The 27,851-nt window shown below is 35.0% G+C and overlaps 1 protein-coding gene across 3 annotated transcripts in view; it reads left to right on the top strand.

The window, feature by feature from the left end:
* The window catches only part of HHIPL1 (HHIP like 1), a 94,225-nt gene that overhangs the window by 12,802 nt on the left and 53,572 nt on the right, over positions 1–27,851 (top strand). For all 3 annotated transcript variants that reach the window (XM_031953281.1, XM_031953280.1, XM_031953282.1), the window contains exons 2-4: positions 20,311–20,957; positions 24,114–24,257; positions 27,243–27,571. In XM_031953281.1, coding sequence (XP_031809141.1) covers positions 20,311–20,957; positions 24,114–24,257; positions 27,243–27,571 — 1,120 coding nt within the window. The remainder of the gene's footprint in view (positions 1–20,310; positions 20,958–24,113; positions 24,258–27,242; positions 27,572–27,851) is intronic.

The following is a 27,851-nucleotide window of genomic DNA, read 5'->3' as shown; positions in this document are numbered from 1 at the left end:
CATAGGATCCTATGAAACAGTATGTGTAAACTGCTTTGTAAACATTAGTTATATAAATGCTAGCTATTATTATATAGTTTCTTGTCAAATAAAAATGACCACATCATCTCATTGGGGGAACATGATTGAAACATAATCTCAGAATATCTCAGCAAGTTTTTGTTTTATCGTTTTTTTTTCCCCTCTGGACTGTCTTTTAATGAAAGGAGGATGGATTGGGTCATGGTATGAACTGACTTCCACCTGCATAATCAGGTTTTTTCTAGAACATTGAGGAATCTCAAAATTCCTTCTTACCCCAGTACCTGTGTTTTATGGAAGAGAAGGAATATTCTTGGCTTCTCTAGAGTCAAAAGTGATCCAGTCTTTCATTTCAATTTAACTTTTTAAAAAAATTTTAGTACTACATTGAAGCAGATTAGAAATAGTGAGGAAGCATCAAAAAATCAAATTAGTCTGAATTCTTTGGATTACTCTCAAAGAAAAACCTCACCCATCTTTTTGATTATCAGTTCCAAAATAATGTCCTGTTCTATTCTCTCTGACCTCTATTAATTTTGCAACTCTAACTAAACTAATATAACTTATTTGGGAGTAGCTTCCTTTATCTGTAAAGTGGGGCTAATATTTCCTACCTTACAGGGTATTGTAAAGGATGAGTAATTTAAGTAAAATGTTATCCAAATTTTATAACACAATGTAAATGCCAATTATTTTATTGTCTGGATTGAAATGATGTGAATCTCCCTGTCAATATAGATGTGGAGAATGGATGGATGTGGGTGGTACTTGCGCATAAAAATGACTGGGGTAGCTAGGTGGTACAGTAGATAGAGCATCAGACCTGAAGTTAGGAGGACCTGAGTTTAAATAGGCTCTCAGACACTTAACACTTCCTACCTGTGTGACCCTGGGCAAGACACGTAATCCCAATTGCCTCAGAAAAAAAAAAAAGGACTCAAAGACTGAAATATTGGGCAAAGCTTATATCCTGATTTTCACTGAAACTAATGTGGAGATGTCTTGACTCCAAATTTAAGTTGACTCTTATTTATTTGAGATATTATATTTGATAGATTTGAGATATGATATAGCTTGTAGAAAGACCCCATTCACCGTTCCTTGAGGGAAGGGACCGTTTCATCTTTGTATATCCTCTCCCAAGCACAGGATTTGGCACAAAGTAGGCACTTAATAAGTACTTACAAGACTGATGATCCTCAACTTCCTCAATTTATTGTGTACCTGATGAGTCCCTTAGTTTGCTTGCCCCCATGATTAATGGCCCTTAAGAGTACCCGGGCTTTGCAAGTTTCTATCTAGAAAAACAAACAAACAAACAAACAAATAAATAAATGATGCATCAGGGGCCATTCTATGGAACATACTTGGAATTGCCTTTCCCAATTCTGATCAATCAGATAGAATCCCTGGGATCTATTTCCTGTCATGTGGGGTGCAAAAAGACTTGCTATTTAATATGACACAGCAAGCCCTGATTTACCCTCTCACAGCCCCTTAAAAGTGATGTAGTCTGGGGAACTGTGTGAGTCAGTTTTGGGTCTAGCTGCTTCCCATGTAACAAAGACTACATTGTTAGTCTTTACAGAGAAATCCTTTTTTCTTCATAAAAGGTTTTGGGAGATGAACAGCTATATTTCTCCCTACCCCTCTGCTAATAGAATCAACAGGGTGAATTTGCACCTGGGCCCTGCCTTTTTATTCAGTTTTGTGTTTCATTTCCCTAGTGGGTGACTGAGAATCATTCTTAAGGTTTGAGAAATTTGAAGGCTTAAAGTTTTATTGTGTTGGAGCTGACTAATGTCCCGAAAAGCTTTTGTATCACAGAAGATGGTCAGTGAAACCCAAATCTGGCTGACTTTTACAAGCAGATGTCTACTGAGTTAATTAGATAGTAAGGAGCTGAGGTGAAATGTGTAATACCTAAGTAGCAATCCTTTCAACTTTTTTATGTTCTGATGAGATTTAAGTATTAGCCTAGCAATACATTGTCACATTAGACCAAAGTTAAGATAATGAATCTTGTTTTAAGTCTTTAGGTTAATATGCACTGAGACTTTAAACTTAGCATTTCTTTTGTGTGCAGGAGTAAATTACCTGCCCTATATCTGATTCATTTTGTATATTGAATATTTTGGAGAAACCCTAAATAGGAACCATAACCTAAATTAAAAGTGAAATCATCTTTAGAGCAGTTTAATGAATTGTAGAATATGTGAAAAGGAAACCTATCCTTTTTCATTAGAAGCCAGACTGTTAAAAGGGACTGAAATCTTTCCAAACCACCCCTGTGGACTCAGAAGAGGGAATGGTACTGCACCTTACCCCCTGTTTGTGCAGTAGTGTTTCCTCAAGTTAAATGAATAACTACCAAGGAAATCAAATAATTAAGAAAATTAGAAAAAGAGTAATATATTAAACACTATGCCATATTTTAATAAATCAGAAATAAATTAATCAAAAAATGTTTATTTCCTGTTCCCTTCTGAATTTCCAGTACTTTTAATGTGGCTTTTTAAAATAAATACATATGTATATGTATGTATTTATATATATATATATGTTGTATATATTTATGTTTGTTTTTTGATGATCATTGTAAGACATCCACAGTCTTTTTATATCTCTCATGTTAATATTTTGACAGCATTACACTATTGAATTATATTTTGTCATAATTTATTCAAAATGAAGTTAGGAAGATTAGGTTAACGTTCTGTCTCTCATCTGTTATCTTTGTAACCATCACTTTAAGACTCTGAGTTACTTGGCATTGATGGAAGAAGTTTTCACACTGGACTAGAACCTTAGCTGGGAGTCTCCCCATGTGGATGGAATTACAGATCCAGACTATCACCTCTTTCCCTCAAATTACTGGATTTTTAGGCTGTTCCCAAGTTTTTGTTATTGCAAATGAAACAGCCATAAATTGAATCATTTCCTAACCTTCCCTGAATCTCCTTCCCACCCTTATTGTCAATGTTTGTTTTCCATGGAAGTAAATCTTTGATCTTTATTGATTTTAAGCTATTTTCGTGGTGATCATCCTTTTATTTCTCCACAAATTTCTTAATCATATCTTCAGTTCCTCCAACCGTTTTTTTTTTTTTTACCTTTTATAAGTTTTTTTTAAAAAAAATATCATTATGGTGAATGTTTTCATGGTTAATGTCATAGTTGTTATTTTCATGTTTCATGTTTTGTTAAAATTTAAGTATTTTTTTGTTGGTTTCTTAACCTTGAATTCAGTCCTATCTGAAACACTTAAAGAATACTCAGAAAGTCTTGTCCTAGATAATGTCATCATTTGTTAAATCTTTATTTTCTAAGCTCAAGGCTTGAGGCAACTTATAGGACAAGACTTCCCAGGAGAAAAACACAACACAGGGGAAAACAAAGTCAACCATGGAAAACTAATCAGGAATAAATTTATAAAGCTCTATTATAGAGATCTCATTGGCTTGCTGTCTTTCTCTTCCTCTGGCTTGCTTTGCAATAAAAGTGAAAAGGACCTGCCTATCAAACGCCAATCTAGAAAACTGAATTCTTCCCACTTTTAACTGCTACTTGTAGACTGCTTTTTTGTTTGTTTGTTTGTTTTTGTTTTAAAGGGAGAGAAAAAGCTGGCACTTTTGATATGACTATGGTCACCAATTGCTCCCTTTTTGGTTTCATAACTAAGCTGTTTCTTGTGTGTGAAAACAACTGTTGTCAGTCTTCTTAGTTTTTCCATTGTTGCCAGTTAGCCCCAAAGAAGAATGGCTAACTGTGTAAACAGACTGCCACCAAGAAAAATACCTATAGATAGGACCAAGAAATTTCCATTTGTCCCAATCGATTTATGTCACAGCATCTCTTTGTTTTTTGAAGGGATAAGATTAAAAATCAAAACACAGAGGAAAAGAACTTCACTCTCTAGAGGGTGCTTGCTGAACTCACTTTCACAAAACAGCTGGGATATGTTCAATGACCTAAACCCTGCCTTAAGAATATAAAGTGAAGTTGAAGTTGGCCTTTTTTTTTTCTTTAAGAAACTCTGTCAGGATGGATGACCAAATATGTCTAGTAATAATATTGTTGTTTGTTTTGAGTGCCCATCTTGATTTGCCTCTGACGAGAAAATTAAGGTCAACTTTTCGAAATAGGCTTAATCACATAACTTCACTATGTCATTCATGATGTGGAAACAGCAGCATCTGTTGAAAGACTTGGCAAAGATTCTCATCCCAATCACAGGGGTTGTCATGGATACTGCTTTTAGGGGAAAAGGTGCTAACAAGTGAGTCACTATGGTATAGTAGGAAAAACACTGGCCATGGGGTAAAGAAACTTGAATTTGTGTACTGACTGACATTTGCTCACTATTTGACTATGAGCAAAAATAATTGTACTTCAGTATCTGAGTATCTTCATCTTTACATTGGATTAATAATAGTCATCTTGCCTATTTCATGGGTTCTTTTTTTTTTTTTTTTTGCTTTAAATTTTTAAAATTATTAAAAAATCCAAAACCCAAAATGTTTTTAAAATTATGAACTTAAACACCAACAAATGAGTGTTGCAATATACAAATTTTTTAGAAAAGAATTATTTAAGAAATTATGAACTTTTAATATAGAGTTTTATTTTTAATGAAAACTTTTAAAATTTAACACTTTAGTAGCAAAACTTAACACATCTGAGCTTCCTTTTGCTCTCTTCTGTTATTTTAAAAATGTTTTAAGACACTCTTTTCTTTCTTTTGTTTTGGCATCAAATGTCACTACTGATCTACTCCTTGTCATGACTTATCTGTTCCTCCCCTCAAATAAAAACTCTCCCGTATAACAAGTATAGTCAAGCAAAACAATGGCAATGTCTGCAAATGCATGCCTCAGTCTTTATTTTTAGGTCTTTACCTCTCTATCAAGATATGGGAAACATTTTATCATCATCTGCTGATGTTATGATTATTCATTACACTGATCAGAGTTTTTAAATCTTTTAGAATTGTTTTCCTTTCCATCATGTCAACTACTGTATGTGTTATTCTCCTAGTTCTGCTCACTTAGCTTCCCTTTAGTTCATATATGTCTTCCCAGGTTTCTGTCTTCATCATTTCTTAGAATGCAATAATCTTCTATTACATTCATAACATAACTTGTTTAGCCATTCCCCAGTTGTTGGGAATCTACTTTATTTCCAATTTTTTGCAACCACAAAAAGTCCTTTTTTAGGACTTGTATTTTTATATATAGGTCCTTTCTTTGATCTCTTGAAGTATATGCTTAGCAGTGATATTGTTAGACCAAAGAGTATTAGTATAAGAACTATTTGAGTATAGTTCCAAATAGCTTTCTAGAACATTGAACCAATTTACAGATTCCACTAAGAGTGCAATTAGTGTGCCTATCTTCTCACAACCACTACAATAATCATCATTTTTGTCATCTTTGTCAAGCTGATGGCTGTGAGATAGAATGTTAGAATTATTTTAATTTGCAGTTTTCTCATTACTAGTGATTTGGAACATCATATTTACATAATTTGCTCTATCTCATGTTTTTTTTTTTTTCCCTCTTGCAAACTATTAGGCTATTTATTTGTTGAAAATTGACCTTTGTTTTTTGTATAGTTGTTTCATTTCCTAATATAGCTTAGATATCAAATCTTTATCAAAGGAATTTTGGGGCAAAGATTCCCCTCCTCTCCAGTTAGTTAATTGGGAGGTTAACTAATTTCCTTAGAAATTACATTGATTTTGTTTTTGCCAGAGCTTTCTAATTTTATGTAATCACAATTTTTCTTTTTATCTTTGGTCAGTATTTCCCTTGTTTCCTTAAGAACTTTCCTTATACACAGTTGTGAAAGATAGCTCTTTATTTGCTTCTCTTATTTATTATATATCTTTTATATGAAGGCCATAGATCCATTTGGAACTTAATCTGTTAAATTGTGTGAGATATTGGGATAAATACAGTTTCTGCCAGATTTAGCGCTGATGTCTTTTGTTTTATTGAATACTATACTTTTAATATTAATTTTCTTCTTGGTCTTGTTTAACTAATTTGATCAACTTTTCTTTTTTAAATTAGAATTTAAATATTTAATACTTTGTAGTATAATTTGAGGTTTGGTATTTATGAATCCCCTTCTTTTCCATATTTTTTATTATTTTCCTTTTTACCTTTGACCATATAATGTTCTTCTAGGTGAATTTCTGTTATTAATTTTTTCTAGTTCTGTAAAGGAAACTTTTGGCATTTTGGTATAGTAAAAAAAATCTTTTAATTTAGAAAGTATAATCATTTTTATTATATTAGCATCCTCCAATAATTAAGCAATATACATCTCCCAATTGTTTGTTTTACTTTATTTCTATAAAGAGTGTTTTCTAGTTGTAGTCATATAATTCTTGGGTCTATGTTAGTAGGTAGACTATAAAAATTTTATACATTCTACAATTATTTTGACTGGAACTTTTTTTCTATCTTTACCTGTTGGATTTTATTGGTAATATATGGGTATTCTAAAAAACTTTTTGTGGAGAAAGAAAAAAAATGACTAATTTATAAGTTGTTATCATCTCCATCCTCATTCTTTCATGTATGAGATGTACATAGATAAATGGAGTCAGATAAATCCATAATAAAGATACAATAATAGATGGGATGGGCATTAACACCCAGAAAAAGGTCACTTAAAGGAGGTAGCCCTTGAGATAAACCTGAAAAGGGAATTACAGATTCCAGGAGAGAGAAGTAAAAAGGGAGAGCGTTCCAGCAAAGGCAAAGAGAGAGGAGGAGGTAGAATACCAAGTATAAGAAAAAGCAAGTGGGCTTATCATGTGGCAATGTCACAGGCATGGGGAATGGGAGAGTAATATATAGTCAGATAAGTTCAGACCTGAATAAGAATTCCAAATATATCTGACATTTAGTTTTCCTTTGGAGACCTTCATTGAAGTACACTAAATCACAAGAGATAATGCTTTTCATTTTTGGACAGCTCTAATTATTAGAATGCTTTCTCTTCAAAATGAAATCTACATTTTTGCAATTGCTAATCATCATTCCTACTTCTTCCCTCTGAGTCTGAGCAGAAAAGTTTAATTCCTTGTCAATAGGATAGCCCTTCAAATAGCTAAAAACGATTATGTCCTCACTAAGTCTTCTTCGAGACTGGTCATTCCCACTTCCTTCAAATGTGACATCCCCTTATCATCCTGACCACTCTCTTAACCTCTCAGAAGTGAATCTCAGAACTGAACATACCATAGCAGTGGGGAGATCTGAGTAGGATGGAAGACAGAGAGCTCATTACCTCTCGATCTAGTTGTTGTTCAATTATTTCAGTTATGCTTGACTTGTCATAACCCCATTTGGGATTTTCTTGGCAAAGATATTAGAGTAGTTTTCCATTTCTTACTCTATCTTGTTTTACAGCTAAGCAAATAGGGTTAAGTGACTTCCCTAGGGTCACATACCTAAGAGGTGTCTGAGGTCAGATTTTTAACTTAGGAAGTTACATCTTTCTGACTCCAGGCCCAGCCTACTATCCACTGCACCACCTACCTCTTTGAAACAAGATGCTTTTAATTAATAAAACCTAAGGCTGATTTATCTTAGTTTTGCAATTATGCTGCACTGTTCACAGAATTTCAGGTTTGGAAGGGATCCAAGACAACATTTAGACTGGCCTGTATCTAACTGGAAACTCCTTATATAGTGTCCCCAACAAATTATTGCCCAGTCTTTGTGCAAAGAGACTTTAAGGGGGAACTTACCACTTCTCAAAACAAATTACTTTCTTCCCTTGGCACATTAGAGAAACGTACATTTTGGAGCTAGTATGTCCTTTTAGTTCAACCCGCTAGTTTTGCTGAGGAAACAGGCTCAGAGAGATTTAATTACTTAGACAAAATTCTAGGTTGTAAGTTGCAGAACCACTTTTGAAATTCTAGTCCATAACCTCCAAATCTAGCTCTCCATTCTTCAGGGATATTGAAGTGCTACTCAACTTTGTGAAAGATTTTTTTCTTTCTGTACTATAAGAGGAATTCTCATTTTGAATCTCTCAATGGTAAAGTGGGGCTGCATATCTGTGTTTTTATAGTGGGCTGGCATTATAGACAGTGATGTCACAAAGCAGAAATCTGATGAACTTGAGGTAAACATCTGACTTTCAAACGTGCACTATGGATATCATGTCTATTGTTTGTTTATGCCTTGGAGCCAATTGGCCAATTTTCCATGGATAAACAAATGCCCAGAGAATATCTTTTCTTTATTGTTAAACCAAGTAATGCTGAGAACAAACCTCTGAATTGGTGCTGAACTTCCGTCTTCTTCACTCTTCTTCTCCCATCCTCACAGATGACAACATCATATCTTTCTCCTCACTATGCTCAAAAAGTTATCAAACTGTGCATACCCTTTGATCCAGCAGTGTTACTACTGGGATTATATCCCAAAGAGATCATAAAGAAGGGAAAGGGACCTGTATGTGCACGAATGTTTGAGGCAGCCCTTTTTGTAGTGGCTAAAAACTGGAAACTGAATGGATGTCCATCAGTTGGAGAATGGCTGAATAAATTGTGGTATATGAATATTATGGAATATTACTGTTCTGTAAGAAATGACCAACAGGATGATTTCAGAAAGGCCTGGAGAGACTTACACGAACTGATGCTGAGTGAAATGAGCAGGACCAGGAGATCATTATATACTTCAACAACAATACTATATGATGACCAGTTCTGATGGACCAGGCCATCCTCAGCAATGAGATCAACCAAATCATTTCTAATGGAGCAGTAATGAACTGAACTAGCTATGCCCAGAAAAAGAACTCTGGGAGATGACTAAAAACCATTACATTGAATTCCCAATCCCTATATTTATGCACACCTGCATTTTTGATTTCCTTCACAAGCTAATTGTACAATATTTCAGAGTCTGATTCTTTTTGTACAGCAAAATAATGTTTTGGTCATGTATACTTATTGTGTATCTAAGTTATATTTTAATATATTTAACATCTACTGGTCATCCTGCCATCTAGGGGAGGGGGTGGGGGGGTAAGAGGTGAAAAATTGGAACAAGAGGTTTGGCAATTGTTAATGCTGTAAAGTTACCCATGTATATATCCTGTAAATAAAAGGCTATTAAATAAAAAAAAAAACATATCTTTCTCCTCACTCTATCCTTCTCATTACTATGAGGATTGTTTTTATAAGTCCATTTTCAAATTCAGAAAATTACCATGTACAAACTGTCTTACACCAGGTCAATTCTGTCTTTGTACATAATATTATATTGAGAGAAAGAGATAATAAGGGAATAATTCAGGGATATTATGGTAAGTGTTAAACAACTGGTTTATAAAAAAAAAGCTGCACAACATATTTTAAGTTTAATCTGCTTTATTAACATTTTTCCATCACTTTCTTGAATCTAAGCAATTAGCAAAACAATAAATCAAGCCCTGGTTTATACTATTTGCTGATTTCCAAAGTATAAATACTCTCAATTAAAATTAAACAATTAACTGGGAACTGGTTCCACCACACCCTTGCATATATCATTGTCAACATATATTCAGCATCAGCTCATAAATAGGGGAAAGAATTATTTTCAGCAAAGGACATGGTTTAGATTTCTGTTCTTCTTCATTTTACTTGTGTAGTCTATGAGCAACTCACTCAGCCTTTGGGATTAAGATTCCTCCTCTATGAAATGAATGTTTTGATGATCTCAAAGGTCCTTTCAGTTTTAAATTTGTGATACTTTTCTGAGCATTTATCAAATACCACCAGTTTGTAGAACTTAGTACTAGGCCTTAAGGAACAAATAGATTTTTAAAGTAATGTGGTCTCTGGGTCTTGAGGATTATAGTCTAGAACTCTCAGAGAGTGCTAGAGTTGGATTGGAATCTTAAAGAACATTTAGACTAACTCCTTTTTCTTTTATGTAAAGGAAGCTGAAGCCATGACAGACTGCTTTTCTCAGTTTCATGACCTTATGAGGACAAAATGGGATTTGAATATAAATCTTCCTATCTAAAGTATGGTATTCTTTCATAATACCACATAGTTTCTCTGAATGTTTTTAAATTTTATTTTAATTTTCAGTTCCAAATTCTCTCCCTCCTTTCTCCACCTATTGAGATGAATTCTTTTTAAAAATTTAATTTTTATTGAAAAAAACATTTCTTCTAACAGCCTCATGAGGTAACCAGAGTGACTGCTGGGAGTAGCAAGGAGGGGAAGAATTGATGTCTTACTCTTATTACTCTTATTTTATGGATAAGGGTACTGAAATATAAGGATACAAAGATTCAATAGGAACTAGTAACTAGTGGAGCCAACAATGAAATCCACATTTTTTGATTCTTGCTCCACAATGTTGAAGTTATTAAAGGCATGGAGTGATTTTAGTCTAGGTTTCATGGACAAATTCTACTTGGGAATTTCTCAACTCTACCCACTCTTCCTTTTCCTTTTTTCTTCTCTGTCTCCCATCCTCCTGGATCCCTTCAAAGATACCCCATATTTTATTTATTATTATATATATTATAACATATATTATATACATATTATATATATTTAGCATCAGCAAAACCACAATTTAAAAGCCCTTTCCCTTCTGTTTCTTTTAGTAAGCAGCAAAAACATTCATTCAAATAAAAGACAAATAGTAAAACAAAGTAAATGATCAGAAAGCTTCCCTATATACTCTTCTATAGATGACCTTACGATTAGTGGTAAAGAGGAAACAAGTTACTAGGTAATTTGGGTGACCAGGGAAAATGTTTTATGAGATCAAAGCACAGAAATTTAACACATAGTAAGTGCTTAATAGTCAATTATTGATTTGACCATAGAGTTTGAAAGGGCCTAAGAGGTCGTCATGTTCAATCCCCTCATTTTGCAGATGAGGAAACAGAGACTTGGAAAGTTGAAATGAATTACCTAACTGTTGGCTGTAATTTGAATTAATTTCCAGTGACTTCATGTTCAGTGTCCTCTCTCCTGCATGTACTCCCTCTTCTGGGGCACACATGTACAAAACACTTCTGTCTTGGGAACGCATGAAAAAGGACATAAATGTAGGCAATAAGTATAGCCAGAGTTAATATTATAGATATTGATGGTATAGAGCCTCGGTTGTGATGCTCCTCAAAGGAGATGTGCTGGGACCTTCTGCTGAGCTGCTCTCTGCTGCCACCTGTTGGTTTACAAATGCTGTGGAGCTTTGTTACATCCTGTGTTGCCTCCTATTGCCACTACTCTGTCTAGAGAGCTTCCCCCATTTGCCTCAGTTTCCCCATCTGTAAAAATGAGCTAGAAAAGGAAATGGCAAACCACTTCAGTATTTGACAAGGAAACCCTAAATGGATCACAAAGAATCGAACATGACTGAGAAACAATTGAACAACAATATTTAAAAAATAAATCAATCTTTTGAATTATTTTTCTCTTGCTTCTGGGATTCTTTCATCCAAATTTATTATCTGGATAGTCTGAAATTCCTTTTAATTCTAACAATAGTAACAACAATATGAACAGCTAACATTTATATAGAAACAATGGGTAACATTTAAATTTTACAAAATCTTTTCCGTATATAGTCCTATTTCATCCTCATTTTACAAATGAGCAAATTGAGACTGACTTGTCTAGAGTTACATAGCCAGTAAGTATTTGAAGAAGAAGACCAATTGAGGTCCTGCTGAGCCCAAGTCTTGTGGTCTATTCATTAAGTCACCTAACTTCCTTACATCCGGGTACTTATCAACTTATACTGGGGATTCTATTTAGGATAACTGGAAAGGAACTGGAATAGAGATGTCCTTTTAGTTTCTCCATAATGATCCTAGTCATTATGAGTATTATTTCCAGAGCAACACTGATGAAAAGACTGGTTGAGCTGATCAGTAACTGAGTTTCTTTCAAGACAAACTGGTTGGCTGTGAGAAGCTTTCCTCAGAAGAAACCAAGTATCCTTTTTTTAGGAACAAAAGAGTAGAATTATAGGACTTAGAGTTCATTTTGCTGTTTTATAAATGAAGAAACTGAGCCTGAAGAAGTTTAAATTATTTGCCTAGGATCACTCTAAGCAGGAGTCCAAAGAGAGGCAGCAAAGTTGATAGAGTGCTGGAGTTGGAGATAAAAAGATCTGACTTTGAATCCTCCAAAAACTTTCTAATTGTGTGAGCCTGAATTGGTCATTTAACTTTTCTCAGCTTATTTTTCTCATTGGGGATAGTAATATCATTTACTTTGCAGGGATATGGTAAGGATTTAATGAGATAAAATATGTAAAATTTGTAGTATATATAGCATAAATGTTATTATTATTAATTTTAGTGTGCTAGAATGCCTCATTGTATTTTCTGTTTTGAAAACTATCAGTTGTTTAATAAATTTCTCTTGAAAAACCAGAATCCAATCAAAAGCTATAGATCTCCAAACTCTTTCCTATCAAAGAATGGCAAATATTCATTCAATAAACCCTTTTCTTATTTTTTATTGATATGCTATATTTTCCTATCATCTTTACTTCTAAAATATTTCTCCTCTCTTATCTAATAAGCCATCTCTCATAACAAAGACTTTTTAAAAAGAGGAAAAAAGAATTCCTCAAAAACCAATTAATATACTCTCTCTGTCAATACATATACTACCATATCACAACTCTCTATCACTGCAAAAAGGAGTGATAGGTGTATTTACTTAACTCTTTTCCAGAGCCAGGTATGGTCATTATATTACAGAGTATTATGTTTAAAAAGCATTCTGTTTATATTATTGTCATTATTTATATATGTTATATGAATATATATATTGTATTCATTATTATGTATACATTGTTACATATATTATATAAATTATATCTATATACAATGTATATATTGTTATATGTGATATCTATGTATACATTATATGAGTATGTTATATTGTTGTCATTACATATACAAAAACAATAAGAATGGAAACAAAATCCAAAAAATAAATTTGTCATATAAGTACACATAACATATAAAACATTATATATTAACATATGTAACAGTTATAGATACATATGTAAATACATCTATATTATTTTTTTAAATATAGCCTTATAGATCTCTAATTATCCTAATTTTATTGCACTCCAAATCAGTTTGGATAAGTCTTCTGATTTTTTTTTTGAATTTTTTATGCTTGTTTTTTATGGATATTGCATTGTATTCATGTATCATGATTTATCTAGCTATTCTTGAGTCAATGGGCACTTATTTTGCTTGCCTAATATTTTTATTCAAGAATACACCTATTGTCCATCTCAGTAAAGGAAAGGAATATAGGTTGTCCTGTGACAATCACAGAGGGATTTCTCTTTTAATAATTGCCAGCAAGATTCTTACCAAAGTCCTCTTTAACAGGCTAATTCATCTGAAAAATGATCTTCTGCCCGAGAGAGAGTGGCTTCAGTAAGAATCAAAGAACAGTTGATGTAGAATTTGCTGTTTCACAACTTCAGGAATGCCTGTAACAGAACAAAGGCCCATACACAGTGTTTATCAATCTAACCAAAACCTTTGATACAGTCAGTTGTGAGACCTCTGGGAAATTATGCAAAATTTGGTTTTCTGGAGAAGTTCACCAGCACTGTATATTATTTCATGATGACATAATGGACGATCCTCTCATGCTTTCCCAGTCACCAATAGAGTAAAGCAGGAGAAGTTCTTTTATCTTCTCTGTGATGATCTTGGTCATTATGTGCATTTCTTCTGGAGTATTTACTCCCATGCTTTTTAGAATGATATCTTCAATGATGTGGTTGAATGCTTTGAATGAGGACAAAAATAGCATCAAACTCAGCTACCACACTGGTAAATTATTTAACTGAAAGGGCTACAAACCAAAACTACTGTGGAGGGAGAATTGGTATGTGACTTTTTGTTCACAGATAATTGTGCATTCAATGCAGCCTATGAGAATGAAATGCAACAAAATATGGATCAATTCTTTGCTGCTTGTGCTAATTTTGGCCTAACAATTAACATCAGAAAAACATGAGTTCTTCACCTGGCAACACCATGCCAGATATGAAACCAGTGGTTCTAGCAAATGGAGAAATTCTGATAAGTTCACTTATCTTGGCAGTACACTTTCCAGGGTTGTCCATGCAAATAATGAGGTTGGTGTACACATTGCCAGAGCTAGCTTCAGTGTTTGGGAGGTTCTCTTCAAAAAGTGTGCAGAGAGTGCAACTTCGATGGCTGGTCACATTGTTTGAATGCCAAAAGTACATTTGTCTAAAAGACTATTTTTATAGAGAATTTATGCAAGGCTCATGTTCACATGGAGGTCAGATGTAGTGATATAAGGAGAGTCTCACAGTCTCTTTGAAGAACTTTGTAAGAAAACGTGATATTATGGAAGATGCTAAAACAGGATTATTTAGCATGGTGTGTGCCCACCTCAAAAAAAGGTGGTGCACTCTATGACAAAGCAGAATTGCAGGAGCTCAAAGAAAACATAACTTAGAGAAATACTAGAGGCTTAAGAGCTTCTATTGGACTAATCAGTTGGACATATTGTACCTTGACCTTAACATAGTGCTGCCATTTTGGTCCTCTTCAAGAGTGAAGGACAATAACCAATCAACGAAATATGCTGCCACCACTATTAGGTGTTACTAAGAATATTTGGGAATACATTATTATATATATTTTTGATGTTATTGTCTTTAATATCATTGGGATTTATATTTAGCAGTGGCATGGCTAAGTCATAAAGGTTATGAGTATTCACTTTAAAAAATTATTTTAAACTTAAATACAAAATAAGAAAAAAAAAGAAAAATATTGCCATGTAAACAGTAGAACATAAAAGAAAATTCATAATATAAAGCAATCAATTTCCATTTCAAGAAAACCTGTATAATAAATATTACACTTTAAGTTCAAAACTGTCCATTTTTTCTGTTTCTTTGTAAGTTGTCTTTTGTTCTCTGCTGTGCACTTCTTATTTTATTTTTCCTTTCCCTTCCTATTCCCTGACTTCACTAGAAGGCTACAATTAAGTGTGAGTATTTTACATATATACACATATACTTATAACATACATATACATCCATCCATATATATAGATATCTATAATCATATACACACATATATACATAAATAAATATATATATGTACACATATATATTTTCATACAAATATATGTAAAAGCCCACTATGCTTATTTCCACTTGATTTTTTTTCTCTGAAGGTGAATAGATCCTTCTTCATAAATATAGTTTTTTCATATTTTTCTAAATCCACCAGCTCATCATTTTCTATACTACAACAACATTCCAAGCTTATACAGTCTACTTATTTTAAATAGTCTGAAATAATGTTGATTAATATGACCTATATATTATGTGGTTTCCCTGTTCTTCTCTTTTGATTAAATCTATTTTAACTTTAAATTTGTCGGAGATCATGATTACTACCCCTGCTATTTTTTACATAATAAATTCTACTCCTGATCATTATTTTGTGTTTGTGTGTTTCTCACATTTTTATAATGTTTCCTGAAAGCAACATATTGTTGAGTTCAAATTTTTAATCTGTTCTCTGTTTCCATTTTATGGGTGAATTTATTCAATTCACATTCCAAGATACAATTACTTTATTTTCCTCACTCTTCTTACCCCATCCCTATCCCTTCTGAATCCTCTACTTCTCCACCCTATTCATTGCCCTCCTTTTCCCTCTCTTATTCTCTTCCATCCTATATATACCCTCTTATTTTTTTTATAAATTTAGAAGACTTTTATACTTCTCTCTCTCTCTCTCTCTCTCTCTCTCTCTCTCTCTCTCTCTCTCTCTCTCTCTCGTTCTCTTTCTCCACTATATATAATATATATATATATTAACCCATTCCTGATGAGATTAAGTTTTCAGCACTACCTGCTCTCTCCCTTACTAGCTTCTTTTGTATTTATTTTTTCCTTTCTCCTCTTCATTTGTAAGAGATACTTGCTCCTTATTATCTCTCCCTACACAGTTTTTGTGTGTGTTATGTATGTATGCATGTATATATGATTGGATGAATGAATCACTTTATCATACTTGGCTCATTCCAAGCCTTTCTTTCAAACTACCTAAATAAAAATGACAATCATAAATAAATTGATAATATTTTCTTATATTAGAAGTAAAACATTTGACTTTATTGAGTCCCTTATAATTAACCTTTAATGTTTACCTTGTATTTCTCCTGGATCTTATATGTCAAATTTTAAAATTAGTTTTGCTATTTTTGTCACAAATATCTGAAAGTCTTTCAGTTGTTAAATGTCCATTTTTTTTCCATTCAGGATTATACTTAACTTTTCTGGGTAAGTTATCTTTGACCAGAACCCCAGATCTTTTGCTCTACAAAACATAGTATCCCTAAACCTAGGGTCCTTCAGCATAACAGCTGCTGTTTGATCTTGTGTAATCCTTACTGTAGCTCTGCTGCATCTAAATAATTTTTTTCTTCTTCTTCCAGTATTTTCTCCTTAGTCTGGAAGCTTTGAAATTTGGCTATGATATTCCTGTAAGTTTTCTACCTGAGATCTCTTTCAGATAGTGATCCATAGATATTTTTCTTGTTATATTGTATTAAGTTTTTTTTATCATAACTTTCAAGCTGTTTGACTATTTTAAAATTATTTTTTTCTTGGTCTGTTCTTCAGATTAGTTGTTTTTCTTCTGAAATGTTTAGTATTCTCTTCTACTTTTTTATTCTTTTGATTTTGTTTTATTATTTCTTTGTGTCTTGGAACATCATTAGTTTCCCTTTGTCCAATTCTGGTTTTCAAAGAATTTTCTTCCTTAAATTTTTGATTATTTATTTCAAGTTGGTTGACTTTCTTTTCATAATTTTCTTGGATTACTCTTTCCCCCCTCATTTTTCCTTGATTTCTCTTATTTGATTTTAAAGTCTTTTTAAAGGTCTCCTAAGAAATCTTTTTGTTCTTGGGACCATTGGTATTTCTCATTGGAAAAGGAATGACTATTTTTTTTTTTTTACTCCATTATCTTCCTCTGAATGTGAACCATAAGATCTTTTGTATCCCCATAGTAGGTATATAGGTTAGGGTTCTTTCTCCTTTACTTACTCATTTTATTTATCTTATTTTATTTTTAGCAGCTATTGGTGTGATCAAGTTCTAGTCCTGAAGTATGGGGAATTATGCCCCAAACCTCAGGTTCTTCTTATTGTTATTTTTTATGGTCTATCTTGGAGCTCAACCTTAGGTTCTCCCCTCCACTCTACTCCTTGCCAAGGTTAGAGCCTCTGGTCATGGTCATGCTATCCTGCAAATGATCCTATTCCCTGAGGTCCTAACAGTGGCTGCAAACTACAAGTGTCTTCTCTTCCTGGGAATTGAAACCAGGGACTCTGCTCCGCTGCTAGCGCCCACAGCCAACAGAGTCCCTGATCTTCTATTGTTCGCACTAGGTGTGTGCTAGCTCCTTCCCCAAAGAGACATCTCAGCCTGGAAAACATCTGGTCAGCACAACTATGCTTGACATCTCTTGGCAGTGGAAGTCCCTTCAATATTCTCCTACTCCACCATCAGACCTCAACACTGTCCATGAGATGTAAGTTTCTAAGGCTAAAGCTTTCTCCCAACGCTGTTTGTTGATTTCTCAGTTGGACTGGAGGTATTTGCACTTCACTCAGGTAGAACTTCTGTTCTTGGAGGTCAGGTCTTCACTGGGATCTTCTTGGATATCTTAGGAGAACAACTTCTTTACCTTGACTTTTGTATATTTCTACTGTTCTACGTTCCTTCTAAGGCAATTTTCAGTCTTTCTCTATGGGGGAAATTTGGAAAGATGAAAAATTTCTGACCTACTCCACTATCTTCCCAGAATCTTCTTATTTTTTTAAAAAAACATAATTGTAAAGTCAACATTTTAAAAGCACCTACTGTGTGTGTGAAACACTGTACTGAATTCTGCGAATATAAAGCTAGAAGCATGATAGTGCAATTCAGACATGGGGGACCATGTCATAGAGGCAGGGGATGTAGTGATACATATGACCAGAAGGGTAAATTGCCTAAAATAGGAGAGTCTGTATGTGAAGGGAAACAATATGAAATAATATTGCAAAAAGAGGTAAGCCAGATTGTGTAGGCCTTTAAAGGATAGATTGAGGATTTTATATTTTTTTCCGGTAGTCAAGAACTCTGAGAATTGGTTTTTATATATCCTTTGATACTTAGAGGTATATATCTTTTCATTCCTTGGAGATGATAAAGACAGGAAATGTGTCCTGAAGATCTCTCTATCCTTCATAGCACCAGGGATGATGGAGGGAAAGTGTATTGAATGAAATATTAATAGATGGCCTTATGATTCTAGGAAAAGAATTCTAGGGAATTTCCAGAACTATTTTTTGCTCAATGCTGTTAACTTCCTTAAGTTTTGGTCATAGCAATTTCCATTATATCCTCAAGTATAAAGTCAGTGATAAATGTGGATTTGGGATAATTGGATACATGATATGCATGTATCTTTTTACAACATTGACATAGTACCTGGTATACAATAAGTAATTAAATACTTGTTGCTGACACTGTTATAATTGGTCTGATCTTAGTTTGGTTTGGGATGTAATAAAGACATTAATACCTCTGTAGTAAGTCAGTTTGTAAAATGGGGATAATAATATTATCTATCTCCAGGGCTATTTTGAGGATCAACTGAGATAATATTTGTAAAGTGTTTAGCACATAGTGAGCAGTCCTCCTCCTCCTATTTCTCCTTCTCCTCCTATTTCTCCTCCTATTCCTTTTCCTCCTTCTATTTCTTCTGCTCCTTCTCCTTCTTTTCCTCCTCCTTTTCCTCTTCCTTCTCTATTATTCTTTTCTACCTCTGCCTTTTTCTCTTTTGTTTTGGTCAAACTTATGAAAATAAACTTGTCTGTGATTCACTTGCTTTGTGACTTCAGGTAAGTCATATTTCCTCACCAGGGACTCAGTTTCCTTATTTATGTAATTAAGAGTTAATTTCTAAAGTTCCTTTTACCTCAAACATTCTATGGTTATGTGTTTATTAGATTTCCTTTTACTCTGACATTCTCAGAAGCAATGATCTTGGGATTCTTTCCAGTTCTAGCATGCCATGATTTTCTTTCCTTCTCCCTTTCCTTGTCTACCTCTCCTTCCCTCCTCAAGCTCTTTCCTTCCCTCTTTCCCTTCCTCCCTCTTCCCTTCTTTACCTCCCTCCTCTCTCTATATGTATGTATACATACATTCCTCCCTCCACATCTAGATAACTGAATAGGATATTTTCTGGGCAATAAGCAAAATGATATTTTTTACTATTTACTTCTTCATCAATTCAATTTGATAAGCATTTATTAAGTGTCTATTGCATGCCAGGTACTGTCCAAGATATTAGGAATATAAAAACAAAAAGCAGTTAAATTAATTTATGAGGAGATGAGTATGGAAAAGTCATGGGAGCAGCATAGAGATAGCAGAAATGGAACTGAACTTGGATTTAAAGATCAAGGTTTGAATGTCCTGACTCTGACATCTACCAGGTCTCTGTGATAGAGAGTAAGCTCCTTGAGGGCAGGGACTTCTGTTTTTGTTTTTATATCCTTGATGCTTAGCATAGTGCCTGATATGAGTAAGCTTCTAATAAATTCTTGTTGAATGCATGGATGCATGGATAAATAAATGAAGTCACTCTCTAAGATGAAAATTTTCCATCTGTAAAATAAAGTCACTCTCTGAAATTAAGTTTTTTCATCTATAAAATAGGTGAGTGAATACTTCTTTTGCTTACTCCATAGAAATGTGGATAATTATTGTGGGGATATCTTTTAGTGGAGAAGAATGTGATATAGTTGAAAGACCACTGGTCTCAATACCAGGAAAACCCAGATCCAAATCCTGCCACTAATATAATACGGACTGTGTGATCCTGAGCGAGTCACATAACTCCCCAGCATTCTTGTAGAGAGTTGCATGTACTTCTTTGAGAGAGAATCTATTCTGGATTGGGAGGGAAGGCTTTATCATCTTGGAGTTCCCTATACAGTGAAATCACAAGTGCAGTCCCTATATTGTGTAAAGTGTCATTAGCAGTTATTCTTTCTCTTTTGAGTAGTCCAGAAAAGTTTCTTGGAGGAAATGGTATTATAGGTGTCATCTGAGAGAAATGGACACAATTTTTTTCTTTTACACGTGAAGAGTTGTTGGCTACGAGGGCTTTGGGGTAAAAATGAAGACCAGTTTCTCTCTGTGTCTGTAGGAATGCTCTCCATATGCTGCACACTTGTTTGATGCAGAGGACCCATCCACACCTCTCCGGACAGTGCCTGGGCTCTGTAAGGACTACTGTGTAGATGTGTGGCACAATTGCAGAACTATATTCCGTCATCTCTCCCCAGACCCAGAGTTATGGGCCCTGGAGACTAATCGGGCCAAGTTTTGCCGCTACTTATCACTTGATGATGCTGACTACTGTTTCCCTCGCCTACTGGTCAACGAAAATCTGAATGTGAACCTGGGTCAGGTGAGGGCTGACACAGAAGGCTGTCTGGAGCTCTGTCTGGTGGAGGTGGCCAACAGGCTCCGGAACCCCGTGGCCATGGTACATGCCAATGATGGCACTCACCGCTTCTTTGTGGCTGAACAGGTGGGGCTGGTCTGGACTTACCTCCCCAACCGTTCAAGATTGGAGAAGCCATTTCTGAACATCAGCGAGGCTGTGCTCACCTCTCCCTGGGAAGGTGATGAGAGGGGCTTTCTTGGAATTGTCTTCCACCCTCAGTTTAAAGATACTGGGAAAGTCTATGTATACTACTCTGTGGAAATCAGTTACGAGGAGATGATCCGCATCAGTGAGTTCAAGATTTCCCCTGATGACATGAATACTGTGGACCACAGATCTGAAAGGTAGTGCCTTTTGGGGAGAATTTAACCCAGAATTCCTAGGGGAGGGAGGAAGACAAAGAAAAAAAAGTGTAATAAGACTCTGGTTGTCTAAAGTCCTCTGGGAATGGCTAATTTGGTTGCATTACATTTTCTAGATAGTGGAAATTCATCCTTTTGAGAAGCAAAACTTTAAAAAAAATTGAATATTTTTCACACATTCCTTTGACATCCTAAAAAAGTTCAGAATTATAGAATGTTAAGATCCAAAGTGCCCCTAGAGATTATAGGATCACATGATATGGTACCAGAAGGGACCCAAGAAATTATTTTAGTCTAACCCATTTTTTTTAATCCCCATCCTTCAGCATGGTCCCTTGAAGTATATTAAGAGCTTTATAAATGCTTGCTAATTAGCTGATTGATCTGTTTTGCAGATGAAGAAATTGAGGCCTATAGAGTCAACAGCAAACATTTATTAAGTCAACAAATATTTATTAAGTACTTACTATGTGTCAAGGCACTAAGTGCTGGTAGTATAAAGAAAGGCAAAAACAACAACAATAACAAGCCTTGTTCTCAGGGAGCTCAGTCTAATGGGGAGGTAACATGCAAACAATTGTGTATAAAAAAGATGTGTATATACAAGATAAATTGGAGATAATTTCAGAGGGAAGGTACTAAAATAAAGGAAGACTGGGAAAATCTTTTTAAAAGAGATGGGACTCTAAGCAGAAGCAGAAATTAAGAGGGACAGAGTTCCAAGTATGGGGGACAGCCAGTGAAAATGCCCAAGTTTGGGAGATGAGGTGTCTGTCATGTGTGAGGAGACAGTGGCATTGGATCAGAGAGTATGTGGAGAGTAATGAGTTGTAAGAACATTAGAGACATAGGAAAGGGCCAGATTATGAATGGAGGGTCATTAACTTCCCCATTGGATTGTAAGGGATAGCTAGGTGGTGCAGTGATCTTGTCATGAAGACTCATCTTCCTGAGTTCAAACCTGGTCTTTAAGCACTTACTAGCTATGTGATGCTGGGTAAGTCACTTCACCCTGTTTGCCTCAGTTTCCACATCTGTAAAATGAGCTGAAGAAGGAAATGGCAAATCACTCCAGTACCTTTGCCAAGAAAACCCAAATGGGGTTACAAAGAGTCAGACACAATTGAAAATGGCTGAACAACAAAATTAGGTTGTAATTTGCAAGTATGTTATTTAAATATTGGTCTATAAATAGTTCTCATTCGGCCCTTCCACTGTGCTGAAAAAATTTTCAGATTTCCCCCTCATTTTTAGCTATCATTTTTTTCACTCTTGTTGATGTGCTTGTTTTCAATAATCATTCTCCTTTTTTCTAGCCAAAAGCTTCTAATCTGTTGAGGGCTGGAAAATTGGATTATTAAGTTTGTTAGGACAGTGTATAAAGAAAGAGTAAAATAGAACAAAATATTTTCTGTTAATTCTCTTGTTTGGAATTTTCCATTTTAACTTAATTGCACTATTCCTCCCTCCCCTCTTAATTTAATATTTGTATCTTTGAAATTTATTTCTTTGTATTTGAATAAATCTATTATGATCATCTGCATCTGGGCCATTCCCCTTTACTTCATCAATTCACAGATTGCCTTCTCATGCCTGAAAAATATGCTCCTCTATTTCTTCCCATCTTTTAGGGCTCAGCCAGTAGTCAACAAGCATTTAATTACTTCCTATGTGCCAGGAAGTGTGCAAAGCACTGGGACTACAAATACAGAAAGAGACATCTACTCTCAAGGAGGTTACTTTCTGACAAAGGGAGGTAACAAAAAGCTGAAAAAGATGGAGAGAAAGGACATAGATATCTGGAGGAGAGGGTTGTTAGAAAAAATCCAAAGTACATCCTGGAGATAACCAACACATGCTAGGTACTCTTTTTAAATAGAGTTCTAGAAGTTATTTAATTGGAAGGGAAAAGTCACAGGGGCAGAGGGTTCTCCCAATATATGAATTTCAGAGCTGGAATGAGGCTTCAGGATGAAGAGGTTTCTGGGGCATGTTAAGGAAATCCACAGTATGAGATGGCTCAGCTTAACCCTTCTCCCCTCGCTAGCCAGATCTCTCTGGATACTTTCTAAGAATCAATGTACCCTGATGTAAAGAATGCTGGGCTTAAATTGAAGAAATCTGGATTCAAATCCTGTTTTCAAGTTATTTACTAGCTGTGTTTTTGAGCTTATCATTTAATTTCTCAAGCTTCTATTTCTATACCTATTTCTATATTTATATGGTGATAATACTTATACTTCCTAACTTACAAGTATTATGATTCATGGTAGAATGTAATATGGGCAAAATACAGAACCAAGTCAAGTGTCATAATAAACGTGAGGAGGAAGAAATCATTTTTAGCATCAGGAAAAGAAGTTTTGAGAAGGATTTGGCACTTGAGTTGGATGTTGAAAATTTCATGGCATAGGTACCAGTTTGAAAGGAAGGCAGGATGAGATTGAGGAATAATAAGTAGTCCAGTAGATAGAGAAAATTTTCAAGCATTTACTATACGGGAAGCATTGTGCTAAGTTCTGGGGAGACACATACTAGAAAACAAAATGGTTCTTACTCTCAACAGGATTACATTTTAATAAGGAGGAAACAAAACATAAAAGGGAGGTATACCAGCAAGGGTACAAGGTAGGATAGGAAGGAGTCAAATGGACTCATGCCAGGACAAATTGCTAGGTGAGGAGGTATAGCAGTCACTGAATGAATGGAGTTGAGCTTGAAATATGGCTGTGCTGGCCAGAAAATCACCAACAGGAGAGTAGAAACCAGGATGGAGTAAGGTGCTCAAGGCTGCTGGGTAGGAGGTATATAAACAGTTTAATTGAACTACAATTGAGTTGAATGCAATCAGTGGGCTGAGTGAAATAAATAAGGCTAGCCAAATCATTTCTCCCTTCTGGGCCTCAGTACCGTTATGAAATGAATTAGTTGGTTTTAGAAAAGCTCTGTGGTTTCTTCCTGCTTTGACACGCTAAATTCTGTGACTCAAAAGCCCCCTCTAGCTCTCATCATCTGTATTAGAATCTATAAGCTAAAATGTCAGTGTTAGAGTGATAGGGTCCTTCCTTCCAGCTGTTTCATTCTGTGATTTCATCCAAATGTGACATTCTGAATTGAGGAAACTTTTTTTAAAATTAGGATAATTTTGGAAATTGAAGAACCGGCATCTAACCACAATGGCGGACAACTGCTCTTTGGAGATGATGGGTATCTTTACATCTTCACTGGGGATGGAGGAATGGCAGGAGATCCATTCGGGAAGTTTGGAAACTCACAAAACAAGTAAGAGATTCTTTTTTCTTGCAGGAAGGAAGGGGTTTGTTCCCATTGAACCAGGATACCTTGCTAGGATAATATAAGGGCACTCCTGCTGGAAGTGGTAGGAAGGAGGAAATGGACTTTTTCTGCTAGGTTCTGCCCATGACCAGGTTTTTTGAGCTTAGAACATCAGGGCTGCTTTTATTCCTTTTTTTAAAAAAAATTGACTGTGAGAGTTGTTAGTTAATAATATACATCAAGGAGAAGCAGTGTTGAGAATGTGTGTATTTCTCTATGGGTACAAATTTTCTTAACTTTAGCATCCAAAGAGGATAATTTGCTGAAAATCTGAGTTTAGTTTAGAAGCTCCTTCCAGAAGATGAATCAGAGAGTCATTCCTGGATGTCAGAGACCTCTAATTGTACATAATCTTCTCCGGAGTTCCCATCATTAGCATGGATAATTGAGAGTTGACTTTATCCATTTCTTATAATTTAATAAAACAGGTGGTCCATATAAATCTACTAAATATAAAAACAAAATCGGCATCTAGTTAGTGTAAATAAGGACTCTGGATTTTCAAAGCAGCTGGCTTGATTCCCTTAATGAAATGAGAGAAATCTTTCTGAGAAGGCAAAGCAAAAATAGAGTACATTGCTAATTACAATAATTAAACCTCAATTAGTGATTTTTGCTTTCATATGGTATAGTGCAAGGACCTTCTGAACGCACTAATTTTTTGGATGACTAAAGGAAAATTTTAGAAAATAGAAACTTAAGGACTCATGGTGGACAGGGAAGAACTTTATTTAAAAAAAGACAACAAGAATATTAGCTTTGTACCTCTACTGTCCACATTATGTAAGGATTATCTCACTATTTAAAAATAATGAAAGTTACGTTGGGGGAAGCATATAATAGTCTTTGAAATTATGTATAATAATGTTTGAAGTTTAGTTCCAGTTAAATTAAAAAGATCTCTTTCGTTCTCTTCATCAGCAAAAAATTTTGGAAACTAATTATCTAATTTCCTCAACCTGGCATTTGAAACAAAGTCATATCAATTTAGACTCCTTATCCAGCTGTAAGATGACAGTACTAATAATCATCACCAAAGGATGTGTAGAATTCCATTGGTACTTTCTGTTTTACCCAGGACTTTTGAATGTATGTTATCTTATTCAATCCTGACAACAATCCTATGAAAAAGCCAGTGCAGTTATGTTTTTCCTGTTTAACAGATGAGGAAACTGTGAGATCTAGAGAATTAAAGATGACTTGACCAAGATCATCCAGTTAATAAATGGCAAATTCTTAGGATTTGGGTATCCTGACTCTTGATCTGATGCTCTCTGGCCTCTATTTCATCATATCCTATTATGCCCTTTTATATGTCTTAAGTTCCTGATAAACCCATTATCACCTTCACATGCTTCACTATTTCCCACCTTAAGTCTTTTTCTTGGCAGCTAGGTAGTGTAGATAGAACATTGGTCTTGGAATCAGAAAGATTCATCTTTATGAGGTCATATCTGGTCTCAAGACAATTACTTGCTGAATAAACCAGAGAAAGTCCCATAACTCTGTTTGCTTCAGGTTCTAAGCTATAAAATGAGCTGGAGAAGGAAATTACAAACAACTTCAGTATCATTGCCAAGAATACCCCAAATAGGTCAGGAAGAATCAGCCATGACTGAATAACAACTGTTTTCTTCAACTATTGCTGTTAATTAAAATGTCTTCCCCTCCCCATCTCTATTTTTGACATTTGAAATCTTGTTTATTTTTCCAGGTTTGTTTAGAAATGGCTTCTTCTCTGCAGCCTTCCTTGATTTTGATGGTCAGAACCTTCCTCTGAACTAATAAAACATTTATGTCTCTTAATGTACTTTCACATTTGGCTTTGCAGTGCTTGTGTTCTATCACCCTCTTAGACTATAAGTTCTAAGGATGCAGAGATCACACTTCCTTCACCTTGATGTTTTTACCCCACTTCAAGCATAGTAGAATCTTATCAGGCTAATATGGAAATAGGTTTTGCATGTATATTGAGCATTATATTGCTTACTTTTTCAGTGGATTGGTGAGAGATTGAAGGGGGAGAGAGAGAGAATTTGGAACTCAAAATTTAAAAAATAAATATTAGATTTAAAAAACTTCATGAAGGAAAAAAACAGTAGAATGTTGCAAATAATTGGCAATCTGGAACAAATAAATGTTTGTTCAGTTGAATGAAAAGTTTGGGGTGGTTTTAGGTGTATTTTTTTGAATCCAATTTGTATCTGCCGCTCACTATAATATTGAATAAGCCCTCTTACCTAACTGGGCCTCAGTTTTCTGATCTAAAAAATGGTACTTTTAGATCAAATGAGTTGACATGGATCTTAATTATCTAAAACTATGTCTGTATTGCTTCTCCCCAATAGAATGTAAGCTCCTTGAACACAGGGACTGGTTCATTTTATCTTTGTCTTCCCAGAGTCTAGCACAATGCTTGACAGATAGGTAGACAATAACCAATAACTATTGAATGAGTCAATTACCTGAACTTATGAATTCATAAGTGGTGGTCAGGAAACATCTTTGTAAATATTAAAAACACACACACATATATATGTGTATATATAAACATAAATATATATGTATGTATGTGTGTATATATAAATATAAACATAAATATACATGTATATAAATGTGTATATATAAATATAAATGTATATATATATATATATATAAGAAAGTGTGGAAAGCAGATTGAGAATGGGTCTTGGAGTTAGGAAGGCCTGGCTTCAAGTCCTGCCTCTGACCTTTATTGGCTGTTTGACTTTGGACAAATTACTTAAACTCTCAATGTGCCAAGTGAATTTCTATGATGGTAAATTAAAGAGCCAATGCTGGTCTGCATTGGTAGAAGGACTTTCCTCAGTGGGAGTTCCCTATATCCATGAAATCACAAATCTCTTTCCCTGTTTTGTTGAGTTCTATTTTCTCTTCTCTCATTGCATCCAGGTCAGCCTTACTTGGCAAAGTATTGCGTATTGATGTGAATCACAATGACCGAGGGCCTCTGTATAGAATTCCTCCCGATAATCCTTTTGTTGGCGACCCGTTGGCCCGACCAGAAGTCTACGCCTATGGTGTGCGGAATATGTGGCGTTGCTCCTTTGACCGAGGCGATCCCATCACCAAAGAAGGGCAGGGGAGACTCTTCTGTGGAGATGTTGGCCAGAACAAATTTGAAGAGGTTGACATCATAGAGAAAGGGAAGAACTATGGATGGAGGGCTCGGGAAGGCTTTGAGTGCTATGACAAAAAACTATGCGCCAATTCTTCACTAGGTAACTTGTTTAAGCCATTTCTTTCTCTTGCCCTTTTCCTATCCCTAATCCTCTGTAACTTAGTAGGGATGATTCACAGACTCACAAAGCATCTCAAAGTGGGAAGATCCCTCAGACCACATCTACCTTCCAATTGAAACATTGATCTCTATAGTAGGAATAGGGAGGGACTAGACCTGTAGTTTTACTGGTATAAGGAACTCCTGGTTGAAGAAGCTCTCTCTACCAATCTGAGCCAGCACCATGTCTGCAAATCTTCACAACCTAGAGGAACACTGGG

The sequence above is a fragment of the Sarcophilus harrisii genome, chromosome 2 (genome assembly GCF_902635505.1).
Source record: "Sarcophilus harrisii chromosome 2, mSarHar1.11, whole genome shotgun sequence".
Lineage (NCBI taxonomy): Eukaryota > Metazoa > Chordata > Mammalia > Dasyuromorphia > Dasyuridae > Sarcophilus > Sarcophilus harrisii.
This window is presented reverse-complemented; position numbering and strand designations above follow the sequence as displayed.